Source organism: Rhea pennata, chromosome 5, assembly GCF_028389875.1.
Source record: "Rhea pennata isolate bPtePen1 chromosome 5, bPtePen1.pri, whole genome shotgun sequence".
Taxonomy (NCBI): Eukaryota; Metazoa; Chordata; class Aves; order Rheiformes; family Rheidae; genus Rhea; species Rhea pennata.
In genome coordinates, this window is record NC_084667.1 from 6,007,703 (window position 1) to 6,026,390 (window position 18,688).

The 18,688-nt window shown below is 38.2% G+C and overlaps 1 protein-coding gene across 3 annotated transcripts in view; it reads left to right on the top strand.

Annotated features, from left to right (window-relative positions):
* The window catches only part of PRKD1 (protein kinase D1), a 141,655-nt gene extending 125,890 nt beyond the window's left edge, over positions 1 to 15,765 (top strand). For all 3 annotated transcript variants that reach the window (XM_062576006.1, XM_062576007.1, XM_062576008.1), the window contains 3 exons: positions 1,142 to 1,409; positions 11,856 to 11,941; positions 14,821 to 15,765. In XM_062576006.1, the coding sequence (XP_062431990.1) occupies positions 1,142 to 1,409; positions 11,856 to 11,941; positions 14,821 to 15,039 (573 nt within the window). In that variant the 3' untranslated portion in view covers positions 15,040 to 15,765. The remainder of the gene's footprint in view (positions 1 to 1,141; positions 1,410 to 11,855; positions 11,942 to 14,820) is intronic.
* The last annotated feature ends 2,923 nt before the right edge of the window (positions 15,766 to 18,688 follow it).

Genomic DNA, 18,688 nt, shown 5'->3' on the forward strand with positions numbered 1-18,688 from the left:
CAACTTCATGTGTTAGCAATGCTTATTTTATGAACAAGCTTAAAAGTGATTAGTGATCTGTTTGTACCTGCCTCAAGAACTACACAGAATTATTAGATCCTTGCGGCAAATCTGATCGCGTACTGAAAAAAGGCTCCAAAAAAGGCATTTTAAAAATCCTTGCTTTTTGTCATTTATCTAAAATACACAACTATATTCTCAAGTGTGACATAACTACTTGTGCATTGGCCCAAGATGTTTCTAAGTTGCTCACCGTTACAGTGCAAACTATTTTTCTAGTTAATTAGGTCCAGATAACTGAAAATTTGCATCGTCTCAGAAAAGAAGCAATTATTTTTTTAAAAAGTTGGGTTGTAGCTTATGAAGAAGAAGAGATGCTTATTTAATTTTATGAATTTAAATGCCAGGTAGATATTACAGAATATATAAATATACTTCCTGGATTGTGGTTGTACTGCTTGTGGTCTAAATCAAGTCTTGTTACCTTTATCTGTAGATTTTGTCTATAGCTGTAGTTTGCTCCAAATGTCTATATTCAAAGAAATACTGTTGATAATTTCCCTGAAATTTTGTAAATAGTATCAATAACTGGAAAGGAAGGATCTATGTTGAAATTTGAGGCAGGAATTTTTAAATAGCTAAATCTGCTCTCTGGAAAAAGCGAAGAAGTTTGTAGAAAGACAGGGTGTAACTGTATCCCCAAGTAAACCAAAGTGGCAGTTCAAGAACTAAACTTTGTCAGCTTGGTTAATACAGGAAAAAATTAGACATAGGTAAAAAAAAATTATTTTCTATATTTTTATGCAATAAATATTATTGCTTTGTGTTATAACTTCCAACAGCAGCCTAAGCTGTTAGGTCTCTTTCAGAATGCCATGTCTTTGATTCTAAATGTCCTGTATTATTAACCATAGTTAGTTCATGGAGTGAAAAAATACAGGAGATGCAATAGACTGGTAATCTTGTGTAACGATTTGGTGGAATCATGAGTTTCTACTCAAAGAAGAGTTTAAAAAAAAGAAATACACATGAAGAAACACTAGAGGTGGATCTCTCAACTAATCCATGACAAAATTGCTTCAGCTATGTATCTGATAATAAAAATAATATCTGGTTTACCATAGCACTTTGCTTTAAACAGGTAAAACTCTGTGATTTTGGCTTTGCTCGAATCATTGGGGAGAAATCTTTTAGGCGTTCAGTTGTAGGAACACCAGCCTACCTTGCTCCAGAAGTGCTGCGAAACAAAGGCTATAACAGATCTCTGGATATGTGGTCTGTGGGCGTCATCATTTACGTAAGCCTCAGTGGTACCTTTCCATTCAATGAAGATGAAGATATACATGACCAAATCCAGAATGCTGCCTTCATGTATCCACCTAATCCATGGAAGGAAATTTCTCATGAAGGTAATATCTGTTTGTGGCTGCTTTTTATGTATGTGCTAAAGAAGTATAGTTGTATTTGCTTTTGTATTGTATTTTTCCTGTACAAATCAATGAAGAAAAGACTTGACATTTCAAGATACCATGATGAATAATTTTCTGTTCTGTATTATTAACGGCTTTAGACATTTCCTTGCAGAACCTGTGTAGACTGCATATGGCAGTCCCTAGCCTAAGATCTCTCCGGGAGGTGCTGAAGGAGGCATGTAGCCACCTAGGGCTTTGGTTGCTTCAGAACATCCCGCATAACTTCCCTTGCTGGAGATGACCTTGCATGTATCTACTTCTGTACCTCTTTTTTCAACCCTAGTCTCTCCACTATCATTTTCAGTGATGTAAGTGGTGTAGAGTGGACTTTGTGGGAGGGGAAAGAAAAGACTTAAAGATAACCAGGGAAAGTTTTGCAACTAGCATTCTCGTCAATAGTATCAGAGATTTTTGATAACAAAAGTTCAGTGTGAATAATTCACTGTTAATACTTTTAAAGAAGATAATTGAGTTCTGTTCTCTATTAGACATGACTAAGTAGGGCCTTTTGAAATGATGTTAGTTCTGGTTTTACCAGCATTTTCCTGTACATATCAAACATTTTCAGACAATTTGATTTTCTGCTTTTCAAAGTTTTGGAGTTTTTAATGTTTTCCTTGCATCCTTAACATTTTGCAAGGTTGCTTCATAACTCTTAAAATAAGGATCATTATAAACATTAGATTCTTTTCTTCTGAATTGTAATACATACCAAAGTGAATTAAAAGATTAGACTTTATGATTTCCTTTATTGACAGTGCAGTTACAGCTGATCAGTTTGTCTGGGCTTCAGATGGTTAATGGTAGCTTAAAGGAGTGTGCCCACTGCTCACTTTAATATAGTCATATGAGATTCTCACCTGACAGATGCTTTGAGTACTTGTCTACTATTTTAATGCCAGTAGCAGGTATAGTTTGATGAGATTTGTTAAAAATAATTAAAATATATATATAATTCTACACGAGTAGGTACCGAGAACCTCACGAACACATACTTTTGCTATGTAAACTGAGAGGATCTGTATGCAGCAATGCTCTATCTGGCCTTAAAGATAAGCAAAGGATAATCAGTGCAGAAGAGGCTGCAGGAAATTGTCTTCCACAAACTTCTACTCCGGTAGACAAAAGATCAATTTCTACATTCGGCTGTGAAGATTCAGTAGAGCATCTATTGAAAACTCACCTGCTGGGGTGTTATTTATCCTTTCTGGAGTCACAGCCTTCATTAAGAGTCAATGGATATAAGGCTGCAAGCATGGAGAAGAAGAGAAGAACATGCTTTAACAAATTAATAAGCTAAATTTTACTTATGCAATGTGATTTTTATTGCATATTTTGAATGGCTAATTGATAAGCCATTTCACTGTGCTGAACCAAAATCTAAATCTGAACTGCTCTGTTATTTTTGTAACTGAGATTTGGAATTCAGGTCTATATCTGGCGTGTTTTACAACTGACTTCTTTAAGATTTAAATATTGAGCTTAAGCAGTATCTCCAATCTATATACTATAGGAATTGATTAGCTAGAGAAACTAAAGACACAATTCTGTGTCACCTCCTGTCCACACTCAAATGCAGGTCCCAGGAAGGCAGCTGAATGCCGTATGTGAAATAACTTAACCCAGCCTGTGTTACACGTGACCGGTTAGCAGGGCTGAGGTACAGCCTCATACCCTAACGCTTCTGATCTGGACTGCAGTTCTGAATAGTGCCGTGATAACCGATGCTACAAATGGCCGAAGCATAACATTTTGAGGAGAAAACAGGTGCTTTTAAACATTTTGTGAAGTCGCTTACTCAACATTGCAGCTAAAAAAAAAAAAAAAGATTAGATAAGGTCCAAATATTTCGATGTAAACTACGGTAACATGAGATTTGTTTCATGCTAAAATACATTATAGGACTTACTTACAGTTTTTCTCTGCACTAAGGAGTACAAACCTGAGAAGTTCTGAGAGAACTAGTTCCAATTCCAGTCTTCTACATTTCTGCACTCAAAAATCCTCCTTCAGCTTGTCACAGGCTCGTCTAGCTTCCTGTGCAGGTCAGGCTGATAAATTCTGATATTTATGCTACCATGTCTTTTCAATTATTCTTTATTTTTTCTGAGTTTACCCATTATTGTTAACAGTAGAACATTTTTCAGTGGAAGTTTTAATACACATGACTATAATTAATTTTTAAAAATTTTTTAATATGCACAAAGACCCAGAATATACGTTTTTTTAAAAAGGCATAATAGACTTCCTTTAAACTAATTAGTAGACTCCTACCACAGCAATAATTCTCCCAACAGGAGATTAGCCGTCATTAAATAGTTCTTCATACAAACATGCAACAGAGTTATATAGCAGTGTGGGATGTGATAGTGTAGTATAATCCAGCAAGGTCTTCATAAACAAACATTGATGAACCTAATTCTTTAAAGCTGATATGATTAAAACTGCTGTGTGTCTTGAAGTATAGACTCAGATGTTTTCTTTCAAGAGGCAATATTCTTTATTTTAAAATTCAAACAAAGTTGAAGTTATTTTTAAGGAAAAAAAAACTGAAGTTCCAGCAGTAAAACCCAAATTACTCATTTAGTGATATTTGCAAAACTAGTGCAAATATTTAATAGAAACTCAGAACATAATGAACAGCTACATCCCCCACAGAAGCCTGTAACCCCAAATTTTGTTGCACTACTGTAGCATAAGAAAATTGAAACCAGAACAGATTAGACATGTGTCCTTGTCACAGATGTTGGAAGTACAAAATAAATAATCTTTTTAATGCAGAGCAAAAAATCTTCCTAAAGTGCAGTGCTGCATGAATTTGAAAAAATAAGAGTCATTTTGTCAAACGGTTATCATAGGTAAAACTAATGTAAATATTCTTCTTTTTTTCTCCTTTACTAAATGTATTCTTCCCGTATGTCCAAAACACATAGTGATGGGTCTAAATGCTCTTTAACAATTGACTCTATAAAATGTATGTTACGGCTAGATTTTAAATAAGAAGTAATAGCTACATCGAGACGTGATGTTTACATGTCTCAGTAATGGCAGATGGAAACGGAGAATTCAGTGAATTTAGAAGAGCTAGGCTGCCATCTACAAGAATTACTCTTAACTCTAATTTATGCATGCTGGTGAAGGTGCCCAGATTCTCTGAGCAAGTAACGCTCAATATACATGGCTGTTTTCTCGTTTTTTTTTTTTTTACTTCTGAAATACATCAGTATTGGTTACTATGAACATTCATAATATGATGATCCTAGAAACATTATTACAGAACAGCGAGAAGTTGTAGAAGGAATTACATGCAAAGTTAAGCTGAAAAATTAATGTTGGTATTTATTCAAACCTATTATTATGGATATCAGCAATCCTGCCTGATGCTCAAAGCAACTGATAGCAGATCAGAAACAAGAGAAAGGGGCTTTGCTTCAGGACTGTGACGGGCTGGGATCAGGAACGTACCCAGCCGCTACCCCTGAGCTAGCTCTTGTTCCAGCTCGGCCGCTTGTTTGCTTGAAGTCCTCGGTGTGTACTCTTAGTGCAACCACAAGGGTTTCAGAAGTATTTTTTTTTTTAACCTTGTTATGCCATTTTCAGTTTAGAGTAAGGGAAATGATCCTCAGCAAGTGGATTTTGCCGGTGGCGGAGAACCAGCCGTTTCGTTCAAGGGCACGTAACGGCTCAGAGAAACGCTAATGAAAGCAGAGTTGGGAATTTTGGCGTGCCGATTGCAAAAGCCACCACTGAGGAAAGCAGAGCGGTGTTCAAAGGTTTTGTTTACCTCTTACGATTATAATTATGGCTCGGGGAGCCAAACTAGACATGAAGCTTGTCTTCTGGTTGTTTGAGCCCTCTCTCCAGCACATTACTCATCTAAAAAGTTCAAGAATAGCTAAACCAACTGCCACGTTTGCTTAGATTTTTATTTGCTTATATTTTTCTAGTAATCAGAGAGGAAATGAACAGCCCAGTTTCTTTCTACAAAAATCATGTATTTCATTGGATTTAACATATTGTGCACAAATTAGATTGAATTATTGGCGTTTATACCATTTTGGTTTTAATATTTGGTTGTGCTTAGTAGATGCTCTTTCTGATATTGCCAAGCAACAGCATTCTAGTTTGGGAGATGGAGCCAGACAATTAAAGAAGGGAGAGGAAAACCTCAAAAAAACAAGATAGTTGATACATAAGCATTGTATCTGCAAGAGCAATAACAGCAGTAGGGTAGCCTAAATAAATATTCCATTTCTGTGTTTCTTTTCTAAGTTACTGACCTTAAAATTTTAACTTTTGAAGACAAAATTCTCTTATTTTCTAAAATAAAAACTCTACTGATAATGAGGTGATAGACTTGTAAAAATCCTTGACCTGAACAATTTAAGCTGCTTGGTAATACATATATATATAAAAAAAAGTACACTTAAAATTTGGGAGGTTCAGAGCAAAAACATGTGGGAAGAAAGTTTGTGTGCAATAAGTGTAACAGTATGGTTTTAGTTATTTTTCTTGAAAACTACTTTTTCTGTATGCATTGCAACTGTCAGATCAGCATTTTCTACCAATATTTTAAATTAATCTACAGTCACAACCCATGAAAGATGGCAGCATCCATAGGTGGATGATACCTACGAGCGTTTAACTTCTTCCAGTCACTATGAACAGCGCTGTCTTCTCTGTCACTCAGATGTGGTCTACTCATTGCCTTTGACTCTTTTCTCTCCATAAGGTCTCTGTCTGATATCTTAACATCTGCACAAAGTTCTAATTTCATCATCTCTTCCTGCTGAGACGTGCTGGCATGACTTTTTGGTGTACTACTCTTCTGTCCTCTCTTCCCATTAAAAGATTAACCTGTGAAAACTGAGACTTTTCAACTTCCGTAGCTCTGACAAATTGTTTTTTCCCTACTGTTCCATTCAGAATCCTTCTCAAACGTCACATCTCAAGCTCAGACCTCAACTGTAGGTCCCTTACCTCAGTTCATCAAGCCCAGTTACTCATCTTTAAAGTTTAAGGTTTTTCCATTATATATACATTTGTGTATATATATATGTGTGTATATACATTATATATGTGTGTGTATATATATGTTATATATAGTATATATACACACACACATACACATATATATCTCACAGAATCCTCCAGAGAGAAGTCTAATCTCCACCCCCATTAAAACAGCAGTACATTCACCCCTTCTTTGTTGAATTTCCAATAGGCTTTTCCATGATTTCTTCCGTTTCAGCTATGATGCCTGAAAGGAGGTCTGTGTACGTGGCCATAATATCGCTCCTTGTCTCTCTCACTTCCATCAAGATATTCTGATAAGATGCTTAATATAAAAACAGAACAATTGATAAGCACCTGCTGTGTGTATACTGCTGTGTTATACTGTCGTCCCCACATAATTTCTCAGTTGCAATCACTTCCTTTTTCATTTTGAGTATTACAATCTTCAGGTCAGGGACATCTTTTTTTATATGTCTTTTCTACAGTATAGAGTGTAATGGAAACTGACCTTGGGTTGAAGCATCAGCTGTTACGACAGTGCAAGTAAGAGCAATAAAATAAAAAAGTATTTTAAACAGGAGGAGCAACAAAAAAAGTTATTCTTTTGGTAATGTTTGGTAATCTTGTATAAAAACAGATTTTTGTCACAGTCATGCAACTTTCCACTGTCCAATACACCATTCATAGCCTCTCTGTCTTCACTTACTGTCAAGCCAGTTTCCATTTCTGAACACACTGAATTCCTACAGTATTCATATGACAAAATTTGGGCTTAATTCAGACTTCACTGGAGAATTTTGCTAGATACTAATTCAGGGGAGTCTACTTGCAGAATTCTCTCCTATTTATAGCTGTATATTTCACATCCATTAAACATGGAGTTTTCAACTGTCTTTTTGATCTCAACTTTGACATCTCAGTCTTCCATATTCACATGCTCTGAAAGATTTATTCTGACTTAGATACAGATTACAAAAAAAAAAAATGCTGATGATTATAAAGTCAAAATTCCCTGAAGGATTTTGTCCCTGTGCTAATTAATGTTGCCTAACATATCTTCATTGTGGTGGCAGCTCTTTTCAGCTGAATGCACCCAAATTATGCTACGTCATGCTTTAGCATATTCAGTTTTTATTTCTTTCTGTTACGGAATTTTCATAAATCATTGTATGAACACATTTTTTTGATGATTTTTTTTCTGCATCAGCTACCAACAGAGCTACTACTGCTACCCTGTTAAGCTATGTGATGCGCTCAGTGTTGATTAGGTACTTCATACCATCTTCCAGATTAAGTTATTTGAGAAGAAACTATGCAATTTTTTTCCATGTGTTAAATCTGATCATGGTCTGCCTGTTTCACTGTTAGGAATAAATAGTGCAGCTGCTTTCAAGCCAGTATTTTTGTAGATTGTTTTGGCATAATGTGAATAGAAACTATTTCATGCATTAATGAGAAAGTCACATGAATGAACATTAAGTATGAGGAGGTCAAGTACATGTTATAGCTCAAAGATGCTCTCCATCTCAGTAAATCTTTAGCTAGCTGTTTAAACTAAGGTCTTGGCCTTACTTACGCATGTTTGCTAGTATGGAACAGTATTAGAAAACCTCTCTTGTAGAGTTACTGCTTCTGCTCACCAGAGATTTATTTTGATAGTACAGCTGACTCCATTTCCCTGAACAGAATGAGCTCTGCTAGTCCAAGATTTTTTTTTTTTTTTTGCCAAACTCACTGCATGTACACTAGAGCTTTTGTGAGCATAACTGTACTGACCAGCAGCAGGGATATGTGTATGTGTGCAGAAGTCATACCACTGACCAACAGAGCTATACTTGGAAGAATAAGTCATAAGTTTTAGTCATTGAGGGCATCAGTTTAAATTTTTACAAGTGACAGCTATAAAAAATATGATTACATTTTTTTTTTTTTTAATCCTAGGCCTAGTGTGAATTTATTGTTAATTTAACACTTCTCTTCTTAATATTCTTAGGAAAATTTCTGTATAACCTGTTGCAGGCAAAAGTGATTTGGTAGGACTAAATGAAGTGGTACGTAATAGCTTCTGCAAACAATTTGCAAACTTTTGTATTAATATGTGGGTTACATCCGAACTGAGTTAAATAAATCATTCCTATAAAGACTGTAATTATCATGTGTTAATTTCATCCTTGTGTATAGACTGTTACTGTCCTTATTACAATTAATTATTTGCCCTGATAAAATACCATTAAACAGTTTAGAAATATAAACCTCCTGAGTCAGGAGGTTCTTTCTAGTAAAATGCAAATAAAAAACATTCTTTCCTAAAATCAAGGGGCTATATAGGTTTTCAAGGTTGCATTTGAATCTCCCCTTTGGGGATTCCATTAATGATGATCAAGCTAAATGACCAACAATCGTGCTGTCTGGAAGTCAGGAGGAACTGTTGGCTAGTTTATGCTCCTTAGCAAAGTCTGCAACTCACAGAACTTGGTTAGCCCCTCAGCTGCTGTTTTTTTGCTATCCTTAATCACAGAAGATAGATAAACATGAACCCGTAAGAGCATTTGGAAATGCAGTAACACAGTCTTCTTGGAACTTGCACACATTTTTCTTCCAATTCCTGTGGGCTTCTAAGAAAGAGATGTGCAGGTGGTCTTCTGAAATTAATGGAGTTTGGGCCCTAAATCCTCATAGTAATCACATTTGAATTTATATTATTAAGAGGCAAGTGATATTCAAAATGTCCCTAGAGAAAGCAACCCTAGATAAAGAACTGGTAATAAACACCAAAACTTTTTACAGAAACAGCAGTATTCCAGTGGTGAAACAGGCAGATCATTTATGTAAACCTGGGGCTGGAGCTCAAGGTAACCCTCTCAGTTTCACTGTCTGGGAAAGAGAGGAAATAAGAAATCTGAAACACTCTCTCCAGTAATACTGGGTCGTTACGAATGGCTAGGTGGCCCTGTTCCCTGAAGGCAGGAGATGCCTTCATGAAGTCTAAGCTGACCTTCTCCTGCAAGCGCTGCTGATGTCACTGCCTTTCTCTCCAGGGTTACTGACAGAGATATTTACCCTGAGATCCATGAGAATGCTAGAGAGATTGGCATAAGCTACCCAAACCCATGAGAATGACTTAAGCTAATCGTCCCCTCCGTTAAGAAACACCCACCTCTTCCAGTGATTTTAACAACTTCAGGGCCTTGCTTGATTCCCTTCCATGCAGGAAAAGGCAGGCAGCTCTGCGGGCTGTGATCGGTGTGCCTGTGCCAGGAGGATCCTGAAGCATTGTCGTATACCTCGTAAAGACCTCCCTCCCTCTCTCGTTTTCAAAGCTTAGCCATCCTCTTGGCATTCATCTTGATGGCAAATGATTTTCATGACATTTCAGGAACTCTCTATTTTTTACTAAAGCCACTAAAAATAGTCTAAAGAAAAAAATCAGGGAGATCAGTGTAAGGGGAATTGGGAAGCCAAAGAGCTTTTGGCATGCTGTCGTCTCGCCAAGGTAGTCCATTGGCTATTCACTGGCTTTATGATCCCATACCCACTTCACAGACATTCAAGTGGGAACCAAATAAACATGAACTAGAGAATTTAGCAAGAATTATATCTTACACTAACAGAACCAGTGGTTAAAAGTCTATTCACAACAGAGAAAGTAAGATCTGCTCCAGGAAAAGTGTGTCTCAGAATCTCTGGCAATCCCTTCTTTGTCAAAAGCCCCAAGATTTGTTTTATCTCATTTCCACAGTTGCTTTGATTTCCAAGATAAAATTCAGGAAGTCAGGGCTGCTTTAATGATAGTCCATTATTGCTAAGGATAGTTTTGTTTGTCAGACTTACTGCAGATGTCCAGACAGACTGCCACGTACATTCCCACTTTCCTGGACACTGTGCTCAGAGCCATAGCCAGGGGCTACACCCAGACCACAGTCTGGTTGCCTCCACACTAGCTGCATGAACTGGCATGTCAGGGCCTCAGGAGGTACAAGCAATCTACCCCCAAAACAGAAACACACAAAAAAGTCTATTTGGCATATGGGGGTGGCAGGTGGAGAGTGGGGAGACTATTAAAAAAAAAGAGAAAAGCTTTTCCATATTGCTGCATAAAATGTAATATCATAGATTTCCCAGTTTAAAGAACCTTGTCCTCCCTCCTGCTCTTAAGATGAAGTTATACTATATCATCTAGCTGGCAGCAACATCAGTCTTGCAGATTCCAGAACCAGTTTTCCTCAGTGATCACGTGTAGTCCTACAGTTGACAATTAATGTCCCCCGTTTCCATGTTTTCTGCAAGATGATCTTTCACCATGATACAGGAGAAGAAGCAGAGATACAAGCAGCATACTTTGGACAGTATACGAGCCAAGGCGTATTGTGATAAAATGGAAAAACTGCAATAATACCATAATTTCTTGTGACTTGTCAATTATTGTTATTATATAAATATTGTTATTATGTAACAAGAAGCTTCTCCAGAACACACACCAAACTTTTAAGCACCACCTAGAGTTTAACCTTTCATTATAACATTTTTTCTTTTCTTTTTTTTTTTTTTTCTGTTAGGGTATTTTTGTTGGATTTGGGGGATTTTTTTTTTTTTTTGGCTTTAGTAGGTGCACTCAAGGCTCAGCAATCTCATCCCAAAGATTTTTCCAAATGGATCACTCAGTGAACTGCACTGGTCATTGACTGGTGAGCCTCTTCCCTTCGGGCACCACAGCACACATTACTATAACCTCTGTGAATCACTGATCTGCTTGGGAAACACAACCATTCAGTAATTTGTAAAGCAGCCGAAGCAGCCCTCTAGCATTCATGAAACACCAGGCTGCTCACTGGCAGGCAGAGGCAATGCTCGGTTCAGAAGAGCAGCGTTGCAAACCGTGATTTCTCCACTTGGTGCCTGCAAGGCAGACTGCCTCTATCAGTCTTGTAAAAGTTATATTGACAGTCTCAAAGAAATATATGCGTACACATTTATACTACTGTATACTGCTGTGGTACCCAAAGGATAGGATGGTCCTCACCTACTTTTTTTTTTTTTTTTTTTTTTTTTTTTTTTGGTGAATGAGCTGAGTGAGAACTGTCTCCAGTGTTCACTGCATGCCTGCAAATGACCACAGAGATGCCCAGGATATAGTAGCCAGCAGGCACTGTGGAGTAAAGCAGTTGCAGTCTGTGCAACTCTGCAGGAGTGTGTGGGTACCCTCAGGGAGATGCGCGCTGAATGCAGTTACTAAAACAAAAAAACGGAAAGAACTGGATTGACAACTGTCCTCTCTTTCCAATTGCAGTTTTTGTATTTCTGTCTGTATGTTGTAGTCAAAACAAGTATTTTTTTTAGATGACATGTTCTGATATTATTTCTTTTCAGCTATTGATCTCATAAATAATTTGTTGCAAGTGAAAATGAGAAAGCGCTACAGTGTGGACAAAACGTTAAGCCACCCATGGTTACAGGTATTGCTACAAATTCTATGTTTTTTCCTCTGTATTTAGGTTCTAAACATATATAAAACATCTTTTTGTCTTTAAGCACAGTAGAGTCAAATTAAATCTCTACAAGCCTGAAGATGTTTTCAGATGCCGAGAACCTCACCCTCCTTCACTGATTTACCTATAAACTGTGATTAACCTTTGAAATACCAGATTCCAATACTAATCTTATCTCTTGTTTTCAAAATACACTACCAATGTGTTGCATCTCGTTTGTCTACTGAGAAAATGCTATTTTCTCATTAAAAAAAAAATTTCATTGATTTGACTTATATTTTCCTTATTAACTGAATTCTGCTCTGACTCACTTCTTATCAAAGCTAATCAATGGGCTGCCACTTCACAGTCATCAGAAAGAACTAGTGAAGTGGTATGCTTTCCAGGAAAACATATTAGCCTCTTTCAGTTGAAGCCTTCATCTGAAAATTGAAATGTTACGATGGTTTGAGAAGCCAGCAGCCACCGTCTTCTACTCCATATATATTGAATTTTTTTATACTGGCAGCAGCAAAATCACTGCAAGTTGAAAGACAGAAAACAGAATCGATGCAATGAGTGGTATTAGGAAAGTTTTCCTTTAATTATGAAAAACAAATGAGGGGGCCACGTAGGACCTGTTGGGGCACCACTGGGGCCAGGCAGGGACTGGGCTGTTGTGGGGCTGGAGCTGGCACCGCTGGGCGCATGGCTGGGGCTCTTGGGGCTCTGGTAGGACCTGCTTAAGACAGAAGCTAGTGGGGTTGGTATTAAGGAGTAGCTCATTGTATCTGTTTTTAGTCTTAAGTTTAAGAATGTTTAAGGTTTGATCTCAGCATTTTCATCATTAGCTCTTCACAAGTTCTTCTTATAGTTAAGACATCAGCTTCAACACTCATCTTCCCTGCACACACACCACCACTCCTAATTACAGTGTCTAAATACCTCTCCAAATAACATTTTTCTAGTTGCCCAACACCAGCAGTTATTCTCGGCTATTCACTCCTACTCAAATGAGAAATTAAAAAAACCCCACTCTAGTTATGAACCATGACATCATGTGGGTTTTTTTTAAAAAAAATCTCGAGAAGGCAATCAAGACCAGTGATCACTAACTGCATTTTCTAGATGTTGAAAAGATATGAAATATTTCCACTAATTTTTAAGTTGGGCATGAATAATTTATTTCTCTCTTTTTAGCAATTACTTGCAGGGGAGCCTTTGTGCATATCTTTTGGATAACAGTTTTTCTGTTAAAAAACAGCCATGAAGTGGTCTATTTCTAAGTAGGCTTTATATTTTGGACTGTTAATCTATAAGAGTAGCACTGTGTTTTCCGATCTGACTGCAAGTCAGAACGGCCTGATTTCTTGGTTTAGTAAGTTTAACCCTAACATATCCAACACTTGTCGGTCTGAGTATATGTACTACTCACATCACTGTTAAAGGCAAGTTGTGTTGCTACTTAATGTTTACTACTTGCTATCATTATAACTCCTCTCCCGCGGGATCCACATTTGCACTTAGGGAGGTAAGGCATGGCACAAATCAAACATCCAGTCCACAGTCCGAAAGGAATCTACCCAAACCGAGAGCTGCGTCCTATTCCAGACGGTTAATATTTGATCGCCATTACTCGAGCTAGAGGGCAACCTGTCGGAAGGAGGAAACGGGCTAGATAACCGTCCCCTGAGATATTCCTACGAGGCTTGCTTTCCTCTCCCAGATTTTCTGACACCCTCTAGTCTTTTGCTCTTCAAATGTTTGTTCTCTCGTCCCCAGCAACCAGAATGTATTTGAACCACTGGGGACCAGAGAGGAAAGCTGGGCTAAGGCCTGCAGCACGGAGGCTGGCTGTCTCACGTGCCAGGATGTTGACTCTTACCCCTTGAGCAACAGTGACTGGAGGTGAAGCAAGGCCGTGCAGTACAGCGGCAGCAGCCGCCCTGTTGCGTGGGTGGGAAGATTCCTCTTTGCAGAAGGACCCTGTCTCATGGGCTGAGGAGAGAAAACAGTGGGGCAGGGCTGTGCAAGGTAGAGGTGATTTCTGAGGGGAAACTCCACGCAGGTAGTGGCCTAAGGATGCGAGATAGCAAGGATGAAGGCTTTTGTGCATGGAGAGCGGGCGAGTGGTCTCGTGCTCTGCCTAGGCGACCAGCCTAGCTGGGCTAGGTGGCGTGAAGACAGGTTTCATTAGACCTATGGTTTCATGGCTGTTTTGGGTGCAAACAGGCAGAGAGTATTATTATACTTGAGATCTACTTCAAGCAGTTCAGAAGCTGCAGGGCATCACAGGCTAACCAGTGTGAGAACCAGCACAGTTTCCACTCTTACTACTGACTGTCAAAACAGAATTCCAAGGTAGCTTTGATGTGTAGCTGTCTGAGCACAGCAGGACTTGCTTAAGGATGGAAAAGAAGATTTTTTTTTTCCCTAGCCCAAGCTGAATTCGTATCTGCCATCATCATATTGAGATGGAGCAACTAGCTTGACTCTCTGATATAGATCATTAGAATATAAATGTAGGAAGACAAGCAGGAGACAGTTTATTTACCACCCATGCCTTGTTTAGATGTCAAAAATCTTTAGATTGGTGTAGAATCACCAACACATTCTACAAAACAGCCTGTAACATCTCCCTGTTACACTTAATGACAGTTCAACAAAATTAATTTATCAAATAATCTTCTAAAGATGATACCTGTCTCTAGAGGCAAATTTCATATTTTAGTAATTACGTGATTTTTCTATTTGGAGTGCTGGAAAGGCATGACATTTAGATTATCAGTCAAGCTGATAAAACATCACTAGGAGTAGAGGAGAATGCCATTTATTTTAGAATTGTTAATACTGTTATTTTATTTCAGGACTATCAAACCTGGTTAGATTTAAGAGAACTCGAATGTAAAATAGGGGAACGTTACATCACCCATGAAAGCGATGACTCCCGGTGGGAACAGTACTCAGGAGAACATGGATTGCAGTACCCAGCACACCTTATCAGCCCGAGTGCTAACCATAATGAAAACACCAAGCTAGAGGAAACCGAAATGAAAGCCCTCAGTGAGCGTGTCAGCATCCTTTAAGTTGCATCCCCTATAATCTGTCAAAACACTGTGGAATTAATAAATACATACGGTCAGGTTTAACGTTTGCCTTGCAGAACTGCCATTATTTTCTGTCAGATGGGAACAAAGCTGTTACGCTGTTACACTGTTGATGTATCCGAGTTGCCAAGACAAATCAACAGAAACATTTTTGTGTGACCAACTGTGTTGTATTTACAAAAGTTCCCAGAAACACTACACTTGTTATTGTGAATGATTCATGTTGTATTTAATGCATTAAAACCTGTCTCCACTGTGCCTTTGCAAACTAGTGTTTTTCTTACTTGAGCCTCATTTTGGTAAGAGAGAACTTCCCCATGAAGATCTAATTTTTTGTTTTGTGTTTTCTTGTGCATCATTAGTATTGTAATTGTAAGCAAACTCTTGAAGAGTAGATTATTACTGCTGTTCTGTGAACAACTACCATTTGAATAAAAGCTTTATTTAGTGTGTGTGTGGGGGGGGAAATATAAAAAAGCATAAAATTGCACAGCACTGTACAGTTTCAAAACAGATAACCTGTGTATATGTGTTTTTGTGTATGTGTGTGTACATTTACATACACACAGACACAGAGTACAACCTGCTCTTAAGCCTAAATGCCTTAGTAAACTGCAGCATGTCAGTTGTATTTCTCTTTTTCTTAAAATATTCTCCTATAATATGAATATTCTCTAATATGTACATTAAGAAGCTAAATAACATGTTGCCTTTGTGTATGTTTTCAATAAAAGTCTTGTTAAAATAGGTTCTTTTCATCGATCTTTCTGTTTAAACTATCTCTGAAATGGGAGCAGAAGTAACCGAGTTCATCATCAAGAAGTCCACATGGAGGTAGGGAGGAAAATGTTACCAGTTAAGCCAGGTACCTGCAAAGCACATTCTGGAAGAAACCCCTTGGACTGATTTTATAACATAAGTTTGATCAGATTTGAAACATCTGTGGGTGGACAGTTTCGAAGACACTGATTTTGCACCAGCAAAATTAATAGGAACTTTAATTTTAGTGAAATGTGCCGATTTGCTTTCCCACTGAGTCTTATCGAACTGACAAGGTAATGTGGATTCCCCTCTACCTTTCCCCTGAAAACAATCAAGATATTAATTGCAATTTCTAATGATTACTAGGTGTTCCAGCTCCAACCCTGTTAACTTCAGAGAGCGCTTCAGGCTGTGCTTCAAAGCACGCGGCAGGATATAACTTGGTGCCACAGGCTCGCTCTGAAATACCAGTGGATACGCAGCTGCTAGAGAGGTGTAAAAGAAGCAAAAATAAAAACACACACACACAATATGCCAAACTGAAGTGATCAGAGCTCATATTAGAGCTAAAAGCCAAATACTATAAACTTCTACTAATCTTGGCTTTATGTTACTCTGTACACTGCATTTTTGCAGATAAATCCGTTCTTCAGTCCAAGAGCTTTGTCCAACAGGAAGTTTATGCCAGATCTATAATATAACCAAAGCCAGCAGAATTTTTCCTACATATTTTGGGTCTCTACTGCACAGATAAAAAGTACTTGAGATGAAATGAAGAAATGGCCCCTCTATTCAAGCAGGGGGAATTATGTATCTTACAAAATTAGAAGGAAAAGTAATGTGGAAAATGCTTGTAAGTCTCTCCCTCCTCATCCCCTCTTTTCCCCTACTCCCACTGCCAGAAAAAGAAAATATCCCTTCAACTCAGAAACCCTTTTCCACTTCAACTGGACCTCAAGGAAGCTCTCTGAAGACACTGACCTTGTAACGTGTTGAAACAACTCTGATGTGACAGAGTTCAAGCACACCAACTTTTCTGCCATGCTGTAATGTCTATCTTTCCAGCAGGGCTTCCTTACAAGACTAAATTTTTGGTGTCTGTAGAGGTGGTTTTTCTGGTGCTCCCCTGGACACTTCCCCCCCCCCCCAACCCCATGACTTGACAGCAGAGGCAAAATATGATCTCCCAAGAACCATACAGAACAGCAGCCATTCCCTAAACATCCATTCCAAGATCAAGCTAAGTCCAATCAGGCTTTCTAAGACTGACTGCATTCATGTTTCTCATCATTTATTCTCTGTTCTTTTCCAAAAACTAGCAGTAACACCCATGTAGGGCATGCTCTATTTTACCAGAGGGGAAAAAAAAAAAAAAAAAAAAAAAAACACACTAAAAGCTCTGGTTTACAAGCCCAGCTCTTCCAGAGATCTTCTGGAGATCTCAGCCTCTAAAACCTAGAGTCAGTTACTCCTCCTCGGAAGCAAGAACTCCAGCATGTGGAAAATAACTGTTGGTGCAGGGTTGCTGATGCAGGTTTGTAGTTTGACAGTTTAACCATCCCCTCCTCCCCCCACCGCCCCATCAGTCGCAGACTCTCCCTTTAAGATAATTCTGGGATTTTCTGGCTTTGCAGCATCATACAGCTGGCATAACTGGCCAGCTGGGCACTTACGCCTTCTGCGTAGCGTTGTGGAAGACCACCTCCCTCATGGCCATGCAACAGGTAACCCCGCCGCTCGCAGAGTGGGCTTCTTAACCGTACTCATGCGTTAACCATACTGAGATGAAATGGTAGTTTTAAAATAAAAAGTGTTTGTGAAAGTCCACAGCTACCGAGGAGGGCATTCACCAGCCTGAGCAATGCCATCACTGTTCTTAACCAGGACTTAAAGCAGCACGATTTTAAAAGACATATACAACATACAGATGCGTATCTTTGGTTCTATTTCAGTCCCTCTTCAGTATAATGAAGTATATTATTATTTATGTGTACTAAACATATATAGTTGATTCACGTCAATCTATATTAACCAAGGTGAAAAAGTTATTACCCAAAAAAGGTTGAATTAGTCTACTAGTCAGAATCAAAATAGCCTGTTTAAATTAAGCCTTAAAGATCCTGATTTTGAAACACTAGGCATCATTGTCCACTACCTTTTTTTTTTTTTTTCCCTCCAGTCCCACTCAGCTGTAAAATAAACTTAAAAATAGACTCAGGTTGATTATCAAATTTATGTCAGTTAAAGTTATGTATATGTGTATATTTAAAAGCATGCCCCATTAAAGCTAATGCCATGGACTCATGGTTTGATAATGATTATGTAGTGTTCTTTAAAAATTGTGGGAATAAAGACAAATTAACCAGCTTTTTTTAGAAGAAAATTGAGGAAAATTATCAGAATCATATAGACTTTGTTCAAATGCTGATATCACGACTGTTCACTAGGAGCCATGGCCTCACAGAAGTGACTTATTTTGTTGTCTCATTCTTCTGGGTTAACTAGTAAAAAAGAGCTAGATCTCTGCTTTCAGATACACATTTGGGTGATTTAGGATATTTTGTTTGTGGCTTATTTTTATTTGCAGTTGCATACCAGCCCCCTGCGCCGAGTTAGTCTTGAACAACACAGATGCTCAAAAATGTCAAATGAGTACTGACGCTCTGTCCTCAAGCACTGAGACTAGTCAGGAGATTAAAACAGAAAGCAAATTATTTTGCAGCTTGCAACAGTTTCATTGAGAGCTGGGTGACAGAACTCAAAACAACGCAACTTTTCATAAAGACGATAGTCTTCAGAGCAAGTCCTCAGCATCTGCTGATATCTGCCGTGCTTAGTATACTAAAGAGTTTGTTAAGTACAGTCT